This window comes from Rhea americana, unplaced genomic scaffold (genome assembly GCF_003343005.1).
Source record: "Rhea americana isolate MKP2758 unplaced genomic scaffold, rheAme1 scaffold_22, whole genome shotgun sequence".
NCBI lineage: Eukaryota > Metazoa > Chordata > Aves > Rheiformes > Rheidae > Rhea > Rhea americana.
In genome coordinates, this window is record NW_028186329.1 from 3,129,804 (window position 1) to 3,147,009 (window position 17,206).

Genomic DNA, 17,206 nt, shown 5'->3' on the forward strand with positions numbered 1-17,206 from the left:
GAGGCGCGCTCGCCTGCCGCCTCCCCGAAACGGCCCTGCGCAGCAGGGGTGGCCCCGTGGCCTCACCGAGTCTTTTGGGTAGGACCCAGTGACCCGCGCGCCCCTGCCGCCGGTGCGCTGGGAGGGCGCCGGGTCTGCCCCCATCCCCGTGCCCCCACTCGCCGCCTCTGGCAGCCTCCAGGCTGATCGCAAAGCCCAGCCCGAGCAGAGGGCTGCAGCGTCTGTGCTGTGCGTGCGACGAGCGGGAGCACCACCGACAGCCCGGAAACCGGGCTTCGGGGCTTCACTCCGGGATGTTTCATGCTTCCAGCGGGTCTCCTAGTGGCTTTGTTCCTTACTTCTCTTAAAAATAAATGAATGGAAAGACAGTAACTTACAGCTTATGTTGACAGCTTTCCAGTATTTACTGAATGATTAAATTATGCCCCTTGAAAATATAATGGCTTTGAGAAATTAGGGAATGAACAATTTCCTTCGCTAGAAGATCTGTTTAAGAAGGGTATTCTGCTTATAGTCTCTCGGACTCCATTTTGAGGAACCAGCTACTCTGTACCCACAGCAGTTCACAAGAGGTGTCATGATTGCCAGTTGCACGGTTTAATGACAGCAACTTAATGGAACTAAGCTCATGACTTAATTATATTAATTGTCAGATCTGGGGAAAAAAAAAGAAAACATAGCTGCTGCTTCCTGCTAGCCCAGCTGTGAGCTGCTGCCTGCCAATTTTCAAGTTAGGGCCTCTGACTGGAGMCAGCACAGTGCCACAGAAACCTGGCTTTTCAGCAAAGGAAATACTTCAAACTGAATCTGAATGTTTAGGTAAAAACAGATGATATTACACTAATTGCCCAAAGAAATGATCTGAGAGGATAACACTAGCTGTGAGCTTAAAACCCACCTGAAGCCACTGTGTGTAAATGGTTATGTGATGAGAAGTAAAGCATGCAGGTGTGCGGGGAGGGAAACATCAGATATTTSTGGAACATGAAGGAGTCATGTAAAAAGTCACTACATTTTTACAAGAATCTTGCTGGTTTAATAYGATGTGTATTGTGGCTATTGTTAAAGATCTTTACCGTTCCATGACATCCATGCGGGCAGAAACCTGACTCCGTCTAGTGGGGAGGTCACCTGGAGTTGAGGGGAATAYACTATTCTTGCCTTCTTTCACAGGTCTATTCCTAAATTTGTGAAGTTACTGAAACTGCATGATGAAGACTTGGTGCTGATGCAAACAGTGTGAGTTTTAATTACTTTCTTGGGCTTGGTTTGGTCCATTTGCTTGGCTCTGTCTTTAAAGACATTTTTGCRTGGAATATGTTTTTCAAGAGCAAGTAATTAGTGCATGTTTTGTCAATAGAGTACACTTTCTTAAATATAGGAAAGCTGAGCTTTCCTGGAAGGGATTAGCTGTGTTTCAAAATGAGAAAGATTATTTGAGATTTTCTAACTCAGGCTCAGGACAGCCCATTTCTCTTCTTTTGAGTCCAGCAATAGGGTTTGATAATTAAGTGCCCAACACTTGACYGCTTTGGGGACAATGCGATTTAGCAAGCTGATGGTGCCAGTATCTCCCATCCCAGAAGAGGAAGACTGGACTGATGAGTGGGGAAGATTGTTATAGCTGACCACATTTGGAGCCTGCATGGGCTTGCTTCTTTGGSGGTGCTTTGTACCTGGGGCTAGTTCACTACTACTTTCTGCATCACATCATGCTTCGATACAGAAACACACCGATTACATAATGGGTATAAGAGAAACTGAAGTTTGTTAATGATAATTTTGTCAGATGATAACTACACAAGAATCAGATGAGAGCTTATTAATGAAGATACAGAGCAGGACTTTCTTTCGTCTCCCACAAATAGTTCGGTATCTTGCAATGTTCTTGCTTTATCATTTTGATGAAGAGAAAGCCCGGGATTAAATAAAACAGTCTAACATTAATTATCTGTAAATACTTCTGCCAATATTTGTGTTAATATATTCTGCAATATTATACAGGCATTGAAACCAAACCTTCTGTAAGGGTGGCCAGTAATTGAAGTGTAGTAGAGGGAAATAAAAAATGGCAGGCTCCCATTTGGCATTATAACACCTAACAAATTTTCTGGAAACCTAACCTTTTTCTTCTTCCAATTTGTTGATTTAGAGCTGCTCTCATCTGACTTTCTATCTGCTTCAGCAAGCCTTGGAGCAAAGCCCACCTTTAACTGAAGTTACAAAACTTTGACTGATCTGAGTTGGACATGATTTGGCTTATTCACATGATATAAACATGTGCGAATGACACCTAAGCCTGCTTTGTAAACTGGGTAAGTCCAGACCATAACAATAAGTATACTGGGTTAAAGAACACAGTTCAAATCCCATCTGCACTGAAAATGAGAAAWAATTATGTCCTAGTCAGACACCTAGTTTCTTACCAATATCTCAGTTCAGGCAGATGTGATGTTTAAGGGATTGTGGCAACTTCTTAAGTCCTTTTTAAAACAAATTTTAATATTGTTTTTAAAATAGAAAAAGACTTCTTCGCAGGAGAACTTGCTTTTCCTTGTAGTGACACACTACAAGGAAATAATGGAACCACAGGGAGAATAAGTTTTACATCATTTTAACAAGAAACAACCAAATGTGAGAAATTCAGCACTTTGCTATGTCTACAAAATCTATCACACTACAGAGGAAGGCTCAGGGAACTTTCACTTCATCACTCTGCATAGATCAGAAGGTTGCTATACTCCTTTTAGTACTTCCATGCCCTTCCCTGTACACTTCTTATGTATTTTAAAAAATAAGTCTCTCAATTTCTTGATTTATTTAGAAGTTTTCGATAGCTACAGGAAAGATCTTCATGCCAAAGCATCTGTAATTATTTCTGCAGCAGTATTTCACAATAGTGATGTGTTTTATTTTTAAATAGCAAGAACGTTATTACTACTTATTATGTCTTTTTTTCATCCTCACTATCCCTAGTATCACMACAACAACAAATCTCAGCAAGTGACGAAGAAATATTGTTCATACTGATGAAGAACATTCTTACTAAATCAGTTTGTCTTACGAAAACTGAAAAAAAAACCCTTCCAGTAGATTTTTCAACAATATCTGGATAAAAGTTGACAAATCTCAACCTGAATTTTCCATTGCAGACACACTGTAAATGTGAGCAGTGCTGACCTCAACACTGAAACATGGAAAAATCGTTCATTCTGAGTGAACAAGTCTCACTGGAGTGCAAGCTTTCAACTTGATTTCCAACAAGTAGGTCCCCGCAGACCTACTTGTTGAACGCTATTTCAGCAGGCTAAAAGTATTGCATCGCATAAAACAAGTTGGCAAGAAGAATGTGTTTTTTTTCTGGCCTTTTGCTTCTCAAAGCCTTTGATTGTCACTCTAGCTTTCGTTTGTATTGTGTGTATGTGCCATATGAAAGGGAGCAGCAGCCACARAAGCAATGGCTCTGCCATCAAGTTTGCATTTCAAAAGAGAGGAACCATTTCCCAGATTTACTTCAAAGCAGTCAGCCCACGTGCCTTTGCATTCATCTATGTTCTGCTGAGGATTGCAATGCTACCAGCAGCTTTGGAAAACACATGAAAGCCTGGGCTGGTCCTGTGTCAAGAGTGCCTCATGCAATCTTAAATTTTGTGCCTCTGCCTTGAGACGTAAATGGGCATTTGCAAAACTGCAGAATGTACGAAGTGAAGTACGCACTGCCTATACATGAGCTATACAGAGTAGGCTCAGCCTGTCTCCCAGGAAAAGCTGCTCACAGCTGCTCACAGCTGCCTTTTGGGAACCTTAGCGCTAGTGATCAGCGTTGATGTGAATTGTGTTATTGCCTTTTCATTACAATATTAATTAACCAGGCTAAGCGCTGTGACTGCCAGTGCTGGCTGGCACTCAGTTATATAGGGCTGTGGGTGCCGGCAGCCATGCAGTGCAGAGGCCAGGGAGCACTCCTGGCCTGAGGCACTGAGCCCATGCTCGCTGGCTTCAACGGCATTGGGCAATGAAATGGGGTTAATTTCATTTATGTAATGCACTACAATGCACTTCAGCCTGTGAAGTCCCTGTCCCTTTCACTTGCTGCTCTTCAGGATACGTGCCTGTCTTTGGGGACRCCTGCCTTTGTGCCTGCCTGCACGGGAGCAAACAGGGCAAAGCGGAAGCCAAAGCAGGCTTGCCTTCCCATCCACAGGCAGGCAGGCTTTGAAAACAGAGGSCTTCTTTTTCCTAAAGTCAACAACCACCACAAAATATAACCCATTTGTTTCTACAAAAGAAAAGAAGATGCTCCACACAGGGGTCTCTTGCCTGTGGCCACTGAACAGCTCCACTGCAAAAGGAGCTGCAAGAAGTACAGGGCTGCTTTTCAGCAGAGCAAAAAGGCTGCGAGTGCCATGCTGACTCAGGGGAGCTCAAAGGCAAGGGGCTTAAAGCTACTGAGGGCAGGGGGGGCAGCAGCTGGCTCTACAATCTTAAGTCCAGAGAAACATCCTGTTGGCTCTGCCAAAGCACCCTGTCACATCTCAGCTCCAGGTCCTTGTGCTAGGATCACAAGGCTAGCTCCCAGCTAGCCCCTTCACAGAAAGCACACCCAGGTGCATATGAAAAGAAGGCCCTCCACAAAAAAAAAAAAGAAAGAAAGAAAGAAAATCCCGGCTAGATATCTGTATAGCAGTTCAGACAGACAGCATTTTTTCTTAGGAGATAACCTCTTTTAAATCAACGGGACATAGACAAATGCAATCTTCTTTGCCTAAGCCAGGGCAGAAACTAATGCTTCTGCATGTTCCTTCCCCAGGAGGACTGCACCAAATCCGCTGCCTTAGCCTACCACGTCACAGTGGGTTACCAACTCCAGAAACAGCCATTTCTGAACAGCAAGCCATTTGCAGGTTGYGCATTTTTAGCAGCTCTGGTGGGAACCTCCTCTGACTGCCTGGCTGCCTTCACCTGGCTGGGCCGCCTCATGCAGAAGAACAATCAAGCAGGGCCCCCGGGAGAAGAAAAAAAAGGCATTTTTTTTCCAGTCCTCAGAAACTTATTTTTACAGGATTAAAGTTTTCTATCCACTCAGGGCAGTCCATCTCTTTCCCTTAAGACAGCTTCTCCCCTGTTCCTCTGCCATCAGTTATGTTGTATAGAGGAGCAGAGGCTATTACTGCTGTAGCTGTTCCCAGCTCTGAGAGAAAAGAGTAGAAAATTCAATTGCTACAGCAAACAAAACTGATGTGGGCGTAATGGAACAGCAGAAGGAGAGAGTCAGAATTAAATCAAGAGGTAGGAGAAAAACTTGGGAGGAAAACAAAAACTGAGCTCTCTACTTCTCTCTTGCAAATGTCTTATGGGAAATACGAGGCAGGGGAAATAAAAGGGTTAAGAACAAGGACTAAGGCTGTCAAAACAGGCAGGATAGCTAAAACAAATGGACCCTTTCATGCTAAGTTGGATTTGCCTAGTGCAATGTTTATAGTTGGGCAATAAGTACACAAAAACCCTTATTATTTTGCCAAAGGAGCTAGAAATATCATCCTTCAAGCCAAGTCAAAGCCACTTCTAATTTGAGACTTCAGTGCAGACTGAACTCTCTCATACAGATGTGCATTTATGGAATGATGGKTTTTTTTGAACTTTAAATAAGCCTTCAGCAAATTGTTACCAAGTAGGAGGTAAGCCAAAGACCATGTACCATCTGAATCTAGACCTCATGGCAAACATTTCAGAAAGTGCCAGAAAAGTGTATTCATTTGCTGATGTGGYTCAAAGAATATTCTTCATCCTGAGGTTTTTTTTCAAGTGCTTCCTCAAATACTCTTCTGTCTTTATAGAGCTGGTTTTACTCGAGGAATAAACAAACTTCTCATTTATGTCTGAACAACATACTTGAGGCTTGAGCTTAAATCAGAAAGTTGAGAAAATTTAGCAAACACTATTTAGTTTTGATAAAGTCAAAGATGTGTCAGTCATTCTCTCATAAAGAAGTTATGTGTGTATATATATATATATATATATATAGACGAAGCTATGGCTTTGAGGTTGTCTTAATCACATTAGCTCCATTCACAGGACACTTGTGAATACAGTCTCTAGTGCTCCCAGATACCTGTGCAACAGGCCTGAAAGGAGAAACCCGCTGGGGTTGGAACGTGCAAGCGTTAACTGCCCCAAATGTCAACCCTGACTTCTCAGAGACACAGATACCCTGTCACCAGCTTTCACATTATAGTTCAAGTCAGCTGAGGGTCTGGGTCCATCCAACCTATCTTAGGGCACTTGACTGAGCTAGGTACCACCAATTTCCTTGATAAGGAAAGGGTAGGCTCCTGAAAATGCCCAAGAGCCAATTGCCCTCGAGATACACATTTCCCTCCTCTGACTAGAGAGGGAGCCTCAGGCAGCCAGGTTCCTAATGCTGGCATCTTACGTAAATGCCTGCTGTGGCAACTAGCCCGAACTAGACTCCTTATTCAGTGAAAAACTAGAGTTACTTACCTAGAGCACCGTCAGTGGGTGCACGGGCAGACTCGAGAGCCAAGCCTTCTGCAAAGGAGAACAGTGCTTCCCCCCCCCCCAACTCACCTGTTCTCACCTACTTTACAAAATACCATTTCAACAGGGGTGCTTTAGAGCTGGGATGTAATAATGTGAATAAGCAAGCTACTGGATTTTCAGCTTTTATTTAAAAAAAAAGTGACATCACATATACATTTCAGAATATTTTAAACAAGGCCTTCTTGTTAAAGCTTTAGATATTTAAGAAAAAGGGTCTACATGATTCACACCTGCATGGAGCTTTGCAGATCACACAGTAGTCACCAAACAGCTATATTGCACAAGGATCCACAAAATACCACACCATTCTTAGCTTAGTCTACATTGTAAAGTGCTGTTTTGTAGGAAGAAAATTGTTTTAGGAAAAAAAAAAGTATCTAGATAGGCAAGTACTGCTGAACTTCATTTCGAAGAGATGACACTTTTCCACTGTAGTGAAAAAAATCCTTTGCCTCTAACAGTATGTCTTATATTTAATAAATGGGAGTAAGCACCATATAGTACTGTAATGAATGTGTCCAAAGTATTCAAGTAACACCAAATGCTAAATCAATTTTTAAACTCAGTGAGATAAATACAAACAGACGTACCAAAATGTTGATAAATGTTCTTGTCAAAGGAAGAGTTTTTAAAGTAGCATCAGTCTCTGTCCAGTAAAGTAATTGCATAGCTGAGCTCATCTTAAATGAAAGTAAGATAAGGCCAGAGTAGAAAAAAAGTGAATTCTTTATCCCTTTTCTCTATTCTCAAACCAGGACAAATTATTTTTTTTTTTAAACGAGGAAAGAGTCTGAGGGACTCTTGGTATTTAAGACAAAAGTGTTCAGTTTATAAAGGTTTCTTTAAAATAAACAGTAATGAACTGCTACATCCTAGGGATATTGATCCAGATGTTTCCAAAGAATCCCAATGCAGAATTGTGGAATGCTAACATGACATAAAATGTGCCACTTAGACTGGTTACTGAAACAGAGGAATCAAAAGTGACATTAGTGATACTCATCCATAGAAAAAGATTCGATTTGGGAACAACAGAACAGTAAGTCCTAGCCTCTAAAATCTACAGCTTTAAGCTTATACAAGATTTGGTACATAAATGGACAAATGGTGATRGGAGAAGACAACTACTGAAGAGAGAATCCTGTCTCCTGGGTCTATTTGACTTTACTGAGCTCACACACAAAAGAATGAGTGATCTCGTCAATACAGTGTATAAGAATTTAAAAGTTTTCGGTAGTTCATTGAACTACTTATGGATTAATAACAGACAAACAAAATGGAAGAAACAGTAAATTTTAACAATGGAAGAAGATTTGCTGGGTCTTACTACAATTTAAGTTATTCAAGATAATGCTTAGTGATCTAGGAAAAGAAGCAAACCAAAAAGGATATTTGTGTTACCTACAAAATTACTCAGGAACAATCCAGTCTAGAAATGATTGTGAAGATCTACAGGGCAGCCTCAGGAGCAAGTCACTAAAACTGGCAGATGAAATTCAACATTAGTAAATACAAAATAACCAACAGAGTGGGGAAACCCTACATGTGCACAGCTTGTTTAGAACTCATCATTAGGATCACACAGAAAACATTGCAAAATAATCTCAGAAAACACCAGCTTGTTATTCACTATCAACCAAAAGGCAAATACAGATCTAGGCTCATGGTAAAAAACAAAACCCAGAACCTCGTGAGTCTTCACAGTATCAGAATGTGTCTGTACAGAGTGCTGCTCTGCTCGGCCTTGAAAGGTGAGAGAATACAGAGAGAGGGGCAACAGGATGCTCGCAAGCACTGAATGGCTTCCGTGCCGCGAGCAACTAGGCAGGTAGGAAATGTGGATATAGAAAAATAAAGATGGGGAGGGCGTAATGGGAAGGAAAGACTACAATAAAGATCTGCTATACAGAGAAATAACCTAAGGTGTGACTAGTGACAAACGATTTGCCGTTTCTTCTGCAGGAGAAGTCCCAAGACATGCCCACTGTTTTCAAACTGCTGCCTAGGTCTATCAAAGTATTTCTTACACAAACATACAATTAAGCTGTGGAACTTACTGCCCCACAGTGTTAGTAAGGCAAGAGTGTTAATGGTAAGACACACAMAAGAGGCTGCTTTTGCTAAGCCTACCTAGTCCCTGCAGGGCCATCACACTCACCTTGGTGCAGGTGACTTTCTGCCAATTACGAGAGGCTGGGAGTGTGGGGCAGGAGAACAACCCCTCCACATTGCCCTGTTCTTATCGTCCAACAGTGGCCGCTGGATGGAGGCTTAGGAGAGAGGACAGTGGGAGAGGCGGACTCTAGATCTGATCAGCATGACAAGCCACGTAGCAAAGCATAACTCAGGTTTTGCATCACGACCTACATTCATTTCAGTGTATACTGATTTTCAGGTCCTATTTCTACAACTGTATACATATACTTAGTAAGCATACTTCACACACATTCATCAAGAAGGGCTACTATACCCCAAAATCAGAAAGCACCGAGTATACGTTAGAAACATCCTTCACTTTAGATCCGTATTTTTCACAATGCAAGCTAACAATGCCAGTACTCAAATGGATTTTTACATAGATTCCTTCCAGACAGATGCAAACACTACTACCCAATACAGTTTTTAACATGAGAGGAACAGAAATTTGAACAGAGATACCCTTTAAGGCAAACTTTGGGTCTCAAAACTTAATCAGTGCATTTTTAACATTCTTACTAAAAACAAGCCTTTATTAGTATAAAGTTAACTTATAAAACATGTATTAACAGAAATACCTGAATTTAAAAGTTCGCATTTCATTACTTGTGTCAATAATTCATTTGCTTTTGCCCACATACCAGGTACTATTACTCATACATGCAAATAATTCAGGCTTCACACTCAGAAGTCTGACGTTTAAGGTCAAATTGCACTTTCTTTTATGTAGCCTACACTAAAAACCTGGAAGAGCAAAGAAACTTACCATTACGCCACCAACTATACACCAGGTGTCAGAATTAGAGTTCTAACTTACAGTCATATTAAAGATACATGAAATAAGATCAGCTTTTAGTTTACCTTTCTCCTTCCAAACACAACCTAAACGTTCAACCGCAGTTTTGCTTTCTCACTGCTTTGTATTTGTGCAAGGGTTATTTAGCACTAAAAGGCCCACCCCAACGGTGCTCGTAGGTTAGTCAGAAAGCACTTGACCACTCAAATGCATTCAGGCAGGTTTCTTAAAGGATAATGGCAATCACACACTGGCAGCTTTGACTCCATTAATGTGAAACCAACTATGTAAGGATTTAAATTACTTAAAAGGCAGATTTCCACCCCAAGGAGTAATTTTGGTTGCTAGTCAAACTTCTTCCCAACTGCCTCCCCCGGGAAGAACGTCTGCAGAGAACAGCATCGCACAGATCACAAGAAAGGCAGGAGAGTTGCTGGAAGAACGTTTCCCACTTGTAGAAGCAACTGGGCTGTTTGTTTTTTTAAAAAAAATGACCCAAAGGCTTGTGTGCAGCACTTAAATATGATGTAATTAATTAGGACTGAATGCTAAGGCAGAACACCTCTGCTCTCATTTTCCATCTCAAAACGGCAATGGGAAGATATCACTGTATTATATATCATCTTGGTACTCCAAGTGGTTTGCTGCGATGGCTTCCTCAAGATGAATTCCTGATCCACCCATTAAAGCAAATGCYGGATACATTATACCGGAACAGTCCACCTGGCGCTCATAAAGGCATTTCATATGATCTGCATCATAGAATCCAACCTTGCCCTTGTCATAGTCAAGACAGACCCCTATACACGATGGCATGGGAAGAATTCTGCTCGCTGAATCTTTGGGGGCGGCAGGTGCTTTGGGGATAAAGAAACTTCTCATGCCTAAAGTCACCAAAGTAAAAGGCTGTGATGATTCAAAGCAGGTATCTTCACTCCCACTGTCATGACCACTGTCTTGTTCATATCTAGAATAGAAAAACAAACGTTTGCTTTTGTCAAACTGTGAAGCGTTATCAGCGTTCAAACAAGAGAAAATATTTTTGTAAGACAGGTAACAATATGCAAGCAATCACAAAGCCTTGTGCAGTAAGAATATACCTGAGCCAGAAGGAAAGATGCATTTAGTAGCTGGAGAATGCTCACTTGGGCCACTTCAAACACAGTTAATGCAGGCAAACACTAATGAGGACGCGACCAGAGAACATTTTACAATGAACTCAAGTTGCAGCTTTATCTAATCATACTTGTGATTAGATGAACTTAAAATTATAGCAAATGAGTTAACACGAGTAGTAGCTTAGCAAATATGACTGATCACTATGCACAGGATATGTTTACCTTGAACATATTTATGTAATGTTAAACAACACAAGTAAATACATTTAACATTATTGTTGTACTATGAGTTTTCTATGTCACCGCTGCATTATATTGTCTTTTAAATTCACAATATAGCACATTATATTCTAAGTTTAAAAAAAAAAAAAAAACAATTTGGACTCTTTGAGAAGGTTTCCCTGAACTCCTGGTTTCCAGCTGGTGAGGAAGTTTGTAGCCAGATATGTTCAGTCTGCAAAGATTTCCCTACTTTTTTATCAGATGAAGACAGATCAAAGAAGCATATAAGTCATCATTCTGTGCATACAATTCCTAGATTTTTTTTTTTGGATGTGTGTCAGTTAAAGGTTTCCAGATATTTTTGTGAATAAGAAAAAAGGGATAAGGAAGTCAGAATTTAATTTCTTGCTTTGCAAAAAGGCTCTGACCTTAAGCAACTCAAAACATTGGCTTTTTTTTTTTTTTTTTTTTTAAACAATTTTAGTATGTTAGATAGGAGAAAGCCAATACATCCATTAGATTCCTGGAAAAGTTGCAAGTCCTCAGGGATAACCCCCTCAGCCTGGAGTTCCTAGACATATCCAAGATTACTCTAATTGCAATTTTGCAATTGAGAGCTGGAAATCTTTTTGCTGTTTTGCCCACTGTATTTTGTTTTGTGCCTAGCATCACCACTGTACAGTTCACAAGAGGACAGCCAGTGACCACAACGATACAGAGTGAACACTGTACCTCTGAACGGCCGCCAAACCTAGCACTCTCAGAGAATTAAGGCAGAGGCTACCTGTTGATCATTAAACATTGCTTCAGTCTTGCAACTACGAATTTTTTTCCTTCTTGCTTTTATTTACACATCTTGACATATATAGGAACATGACTTCTTTCCCCCAAAAGAAAGAAAATAGAACTCTGGATAGTTAAAGGACCATCTTTCTATTAATGYTTGAGAAAACCCCTCCGCTCCCCTCCCTCCCCAACAAAAGCAACCCTGCATATACCAGATCCTTCAAACTACTTTCCACTGATTACGGTTCATGTTGTTTACTGATTTAAGATTTCCTCTTAATTTAAAAAGCCACCTTTATGTAGAACATGTATTACGCAAGAATCCACAATTTACCTCGGGCTGGTCACATCACGGGGATTATGAAGCCATTCCTGTATCTTGGCGCTAGAAGCAACTCCCACTTTCACCAGGTATGAATGGGCTTCCACATGAAAAGCCCAGAAATGCTTCCCTTTGGCAATCCCAGTGTCACCAATGATGTAATCCAGAGTTGTGTAACATCCAACCTGTATGCGTTCAGCTCCTAGCAGCAGAGGAAATCCAGCCCTGCTTTCCACAGAGCTTCTTCTTGGGTTCAGCAGAAGATGTTCACTGTTGTACCCACATTTGTCATCGAAAAGAAAACTAAAAACTGAAAAAYAGGATCCCCAAAATTGACCATTAGTTAACAGCCTGGCCTTCTGTGCTTACAAACTACATTTTAACACACACTGGCATTTGAAAKTCTCACTTTTAAAAGCTACTAGGAATGTCACACAAGCTAACATAGTCTCAGTATGCTAATTAAGGTGTTTGTTAACAATGTTTCTATACGTTTATGCAACTGGGTAACAATAAAATAGAAGTCTGAGCACTTCTAGAAATTGCCTACAGCTTCTCATAACATCTATGGATATAAATTCAGCACCTTCTGGACATAAATAAAATAGTACCTGGAGCTGGAGGTGTATGCAAGATAACTTCTCTGCTCCAAGGGCTGCAGATGGACCCTTTGTACCCTCGGACTCTAAAGGCATAGCTACTGTTGTTATCAAGATCAGATATTACTTTGCTCTTGCTGCAAACTTCGATCTCTTGCCACGTTGCACTCTCCTCGTCTTTATTAAGCTTTCTATACTCAAGGACATAGATATCAGCTGAATCTGCTTTCCCAGGATATTCCCAACTGATCACAGCCTTGTTGTACATTTTGCTCTTTTCTTCATTGATTTCCGGTACATCTAGACCTAGAATGTCAAAGATTAAGGAGGGAAAAAAAAAAGTTTAGATTTCTATCGTTTTAGAATTAACCATGTAAGACCTTTGTGCAGTGGTTATAATGCAGTGAAGAAAAAAAAAATCTGACTCATACAGTGAATGAATGGATGTGAGGATGGTTCTGTTCATGTGCCAAAATAAATCCTTATCTTCTGCATGACTTTGACAGTTGTCAGTGGTATTTATTTTTGCTGKCAAGCCAAAAACTGTATGAAATCCAATCCTTTTCTGTCATGCAAAGACAAGCTTCTAGGCCTTACTTAACTTTAGTATTTTGGAAAGCAACATAAACTAGTACTGAAGATGATGGCATCTTAGCTTGTTTATCAAAGCTGAAGCTAGCATTACTAACAGGCAATGCCTTGTGTATCATGGAGAAAAAGGGAACAACAAAAGTCAAAAGGTGCATGACAGATTTAGGTAACTATAGCCCTGCATAAATCTTGCCTCTGTCTGGAGAGAGAGCCCAAAGACCATGGATCAATAAAGACCTGCTTCTCTTGCAACTTACCATTGGAATAGAAGGACAAGTCACCAAGGACCTCTTCTTGCTTGGCTACATCCACCACAAAGTCTTGAAAAGAAGTTTCAGCTGCTGGCCTGAAGCTCTTCAGAGATTCAGTAGCCTTCTGGATTCTGAAAGTACAAGGTTGAGAGAGGAGATAAGAGGAAATTTATTTCTATGCATTTTTTTAAATAAAAGTGTTACTTTTTACTTTAAAGGAAGAGTCCTATTTTCATGTTGTTAGTAAAGTCTCCCAGGAATCTGTCTCACCAGAGAGAATTTAACTGCAAAATTTGAATGCCTTTTGTACATTAATGTAAAGATAATAACCAGATAACAGTTCAGATGGTAGAACATCTAAACTATTTGGGGCATTATGTTCAAAGTGCTAATGGAGAACAACTACTAAGATYAAAGAGTTTAAAGCCAGGACAGAACTATTAGATTAACTTGCAAGTTCCTGATACAATCTCTGAGCAAAGACATGCATCACCAAGCTGAATGCACTACCCTTATACTGCAGTTCTGATAAGCAAGGCYTGATGTTGTAGGAGAGAATCTCTTCTGTGTGCCATTTCTTAGCACGCACTGGAACATAACAATTTCCACCAAACCCCACCTGGACCACCTATGAACTTCTGCAAATAYAAGATACTACATTAAGAACACTGCTATCAGATATCAGAAGAGTACGCTTGAATAGACATCCTGTACCTAAAACAAAGATATTTAAAATACCTGACATGAAGTTGCTTTGCTGTTTGGACAAAACAAGACTGATCCGTTTCTTTGAGCACTTCTTGAGCATATCCTACAAGGCCATTATTTTCCAGAAGACCTTGATATTCCTCTATTTGGGTTTGTAGYTTCTCCAGCCTTAAATTCTTAGATGCTTCAATTGCCCTGAGAGCTACCGATCTCTTCTCTTGCAGAACATCAAATAGTTTGTCAAAATTCTGAGACGCTTCYTCTTTAGCTCTCTCACCATTGCACTAGGAGGGAACAAAATAAATTTGAGGGCGATTCCACAGTACTGTGGCACAGAGTACAGAGGCACATTTAAGGTTTTTCAAATTATCAYAGCACTCTAATCATCTGTTTGGCAGACAAGACTAATATTTTCCATATTTAACAACACAATAAAGCTCACGAGTAACACTGCACCCAAGCTAGKAAGTATTTACTATTTGAACCTAGCAAATAAGATTAGGAAAATATTCCTCTGATTATTTCTTGAATTTTGCAGGACATTTCTCTGCCTAAAGCACTATAAAAGCAAGTCAGCCTCTGAAGTCTTCATGCTTAAGAGCCAGGTACTCTTTCAGCTTCCCTAATCATCTTGAATCAGGAGTCAAAACCATTTTCCCACATATGCCCTCATGACAGCAGGCCCATCTCTGACTATGCCCTAGATAAGGAACTACAAAGCACAGGTACGGTCTGTATCGAGCTATGGACGGGGCTAGGATCTTCTGCCATTTCTGTACACAGAGTTTTTTGGCTTGTGTGTGAGCCTGCTCCSCCAGCTGCTCAACTCTGACTTTATTGCAACAGCCTCTCAAATTAAACAGAGGGTGTAAATCGAGCGGTACCATTAACACCCAGAGCTCTCTTTGAAATAAGGCTTATCTGATACCTTAAACAATTACATTTACAATAGCACCCAAAATTCCCTTCTGGACAGACTGTTTAYGTTGTGCAAATTTCCCTCACTGTCAGAATTATGCCTTTACAGTAGACAAGTGTAACTCAATACTAACACAAACGACAGAAATGGTTTTATGATTTATGACTAACTGAGAGGAAGAAAAAAGGTTTTGAAAGGCTTTTCTGATAACAGTGCAACTCCCTGTTGCATGCCTTCAAGGACCTTTCTCAAGCAATTAGCAAGTCATGCTTACCTCCGTTTCCTTCATCAGGAGACCCAGCTGAGAGATCTGACCTTTTACCTGGCTCTCCTTACTGATGAGGTATTCTATATCTTTTGAAAGCTTCTCCTGTTAAAATACAATAGCAAGCTGGCAGAACACGGATATCCCACTCAAACCRGTGCAGAACAYGGATATCCCACTCAAAYCAGTGAAGGTAAGCTGTCCGRCTGTGCTCAGTTTGTCTAGTTATGAGGCTGAAAACCAGCTACCAGTTATGAAGAGCCAATGCTGCGGAGACCTGTTGTTCAGTGATTGGCGACGAGCGTGCCCAGCATCCAGGCCACCGGTTTTGAGCAGGGCTAGGGGCAGAGGCGTCTAACCAACATGCAACAGCCCACCTATTGGCCCACCCTTCCCCAGCCACAAGAGTCATCTTCTCTTAGACTGAGCAACACGAGGCTTGCAGGCATTACTGAAGCATAGGAAAGCCTCCTCAGTTACCATGAACTTCTTTGCAATAAGATTTAGTAGAGAAATGAGTGATTTGGAATGTTAGTGCTTTCCGAATGTCTCTGCATTTCCCTATTTGCAAAAGGATTACCAGCTGTACAGGAACAGCCTCGCAAACAACAGGTAAGGAGGCCAAGGCACACAAGGCAAGCAGAGTTGKTTTTTTTGTTGTTGTTGTTGTTTGTTTTGTTTTTTGGTGGGGGAAGAAGAAGAGAGGAAAAAAAGGAAGAAGTAGTAGTAGTAGCAGCTATCATTTTCTAATAACAAAGTAATGCCTGCAAGTCTTCCCTTTCTACTACACTTACAGAAATAACAGATACATAACATACAAGGTCCAAAAGTCATTTCAGATCCAAATTTATCTAGAATGATCTTAAGGTGTCAGTTCATCCAAGCCACAAAGATACTTGTCTGAACCTTCAGTGGTAAAAACTACGACTGCAAAGGGTTAACTGCTTAAACCTTTTGYCTTGGTCAATACTGCGGTACAATTGGCTAAAATAAAGTAGAAGCACCGTTAAGGTGTTATGGTTCGGTTGTCACTGAAGATATAGTTCAGTTTCTCAAACATACACTAAGTCATACTAATACACACATTAACAGATGTTGCACAAGAGCACACCTCATGACAGTGTCCTCTAAATACACATCCTGGCTTTCTGCCAGAGAGAGTTTGCCCTTACACCAGAAGCTCAGTACTCTTCCCTTTCTTAAGGCCAAGTCAAACAATATTTACTTTTACCTTAAGGGTTTTGTAGGCAGTGCTCATAGTTGTTACTCTATGGTTTGCATGAGATCCACCCAGTTTACAAAGATGACAAACAGGCCTTCTGCAAATTTCACAGTACATGTTTACCCTCTCCATTTCATGTTCTGGGCACATCAAAATCTGAAAAGACAGCAGAGAGAATGCAGGTGTATTTCCAAAAACTGAGGTGCTCAACAAGCCATTAAAACAAGCAAACAATCCCACAGCAGTATCCAATTCCMTCACTATGTTTTTATAGTCACTTTATCCGCCATCATTTTATGTATGTTCATGCAAGTGATATCCAACRGATGAACACACAGAGTTTCAGTGAGGTTTCCATTGAGTAAATCTGGAGCAACATCCATGTATACACCACATAGCCAGCACAYGGCAATTAGCCTTGCTAATCCCCGAGTCTGCACGCTCCACACTATCACAGCTAWCGAGCCCCCTGGCACTCCTGGTCAGAGCTGTAAATGCAATACAGCAACACACTCCATCCTGTCAAACTTAACCTCTGCCAAACCAGCTTCTCAGTTGTCTCCTGCAAGGCCTACRAACTACTTCCTAAAGCCAGAGTTGGCATAATCTAGTAATGATCCAAATCTAAACTAGATTCAAATCAGCCACTT

The 17,206-nt window shown here is 40.9% G+C and overlaps 1 protein-coding gene across 1 annotated transcript in view; it reads right to left on the minus strand.

Moving 5' to 3' along the window:
* Positions 1-10,042: 10,042 nt before the first annotated feature.
* TRIM36 (tripartite motif containing 36) overlaps positions 10,043-17,206 on the minus strand; it is a 29,145-nt gene continuing 21,981 nt past the window's right edge. The window contains exons 4-10 of the mRNA XM_085305375.1: positions 16,566-16,712; positions 15,344-15,439; positions 14,181-14,434; positions 13,449-13,573; positions 12,613-12,906; positions 12,014-12,311; positions 10,043-10,520 (exon numbers count right to left, since the gene is read on the minus strand). Coding sequence (XP_085161501.1) covers positions 10,166-10,520; positions 12,014-12,311; positions 12,613-12,906; positions 13,449-13,573; positions 14,181-14,434; positions 15,344-15,439; positions 16,566-16,712 — 1,569 coding nt within the window. The 3' untranslated portion in view covers positions 10,043-10,165. The remainder of the gene's footprint in view (positions 10,521-12,013; positions 12,312-12,612; positions 12,907-13,448; positions 13,574-14,180; positions 14,435-15,343; positions 15,440-16,565; positions 16,713-17,206) is intronic.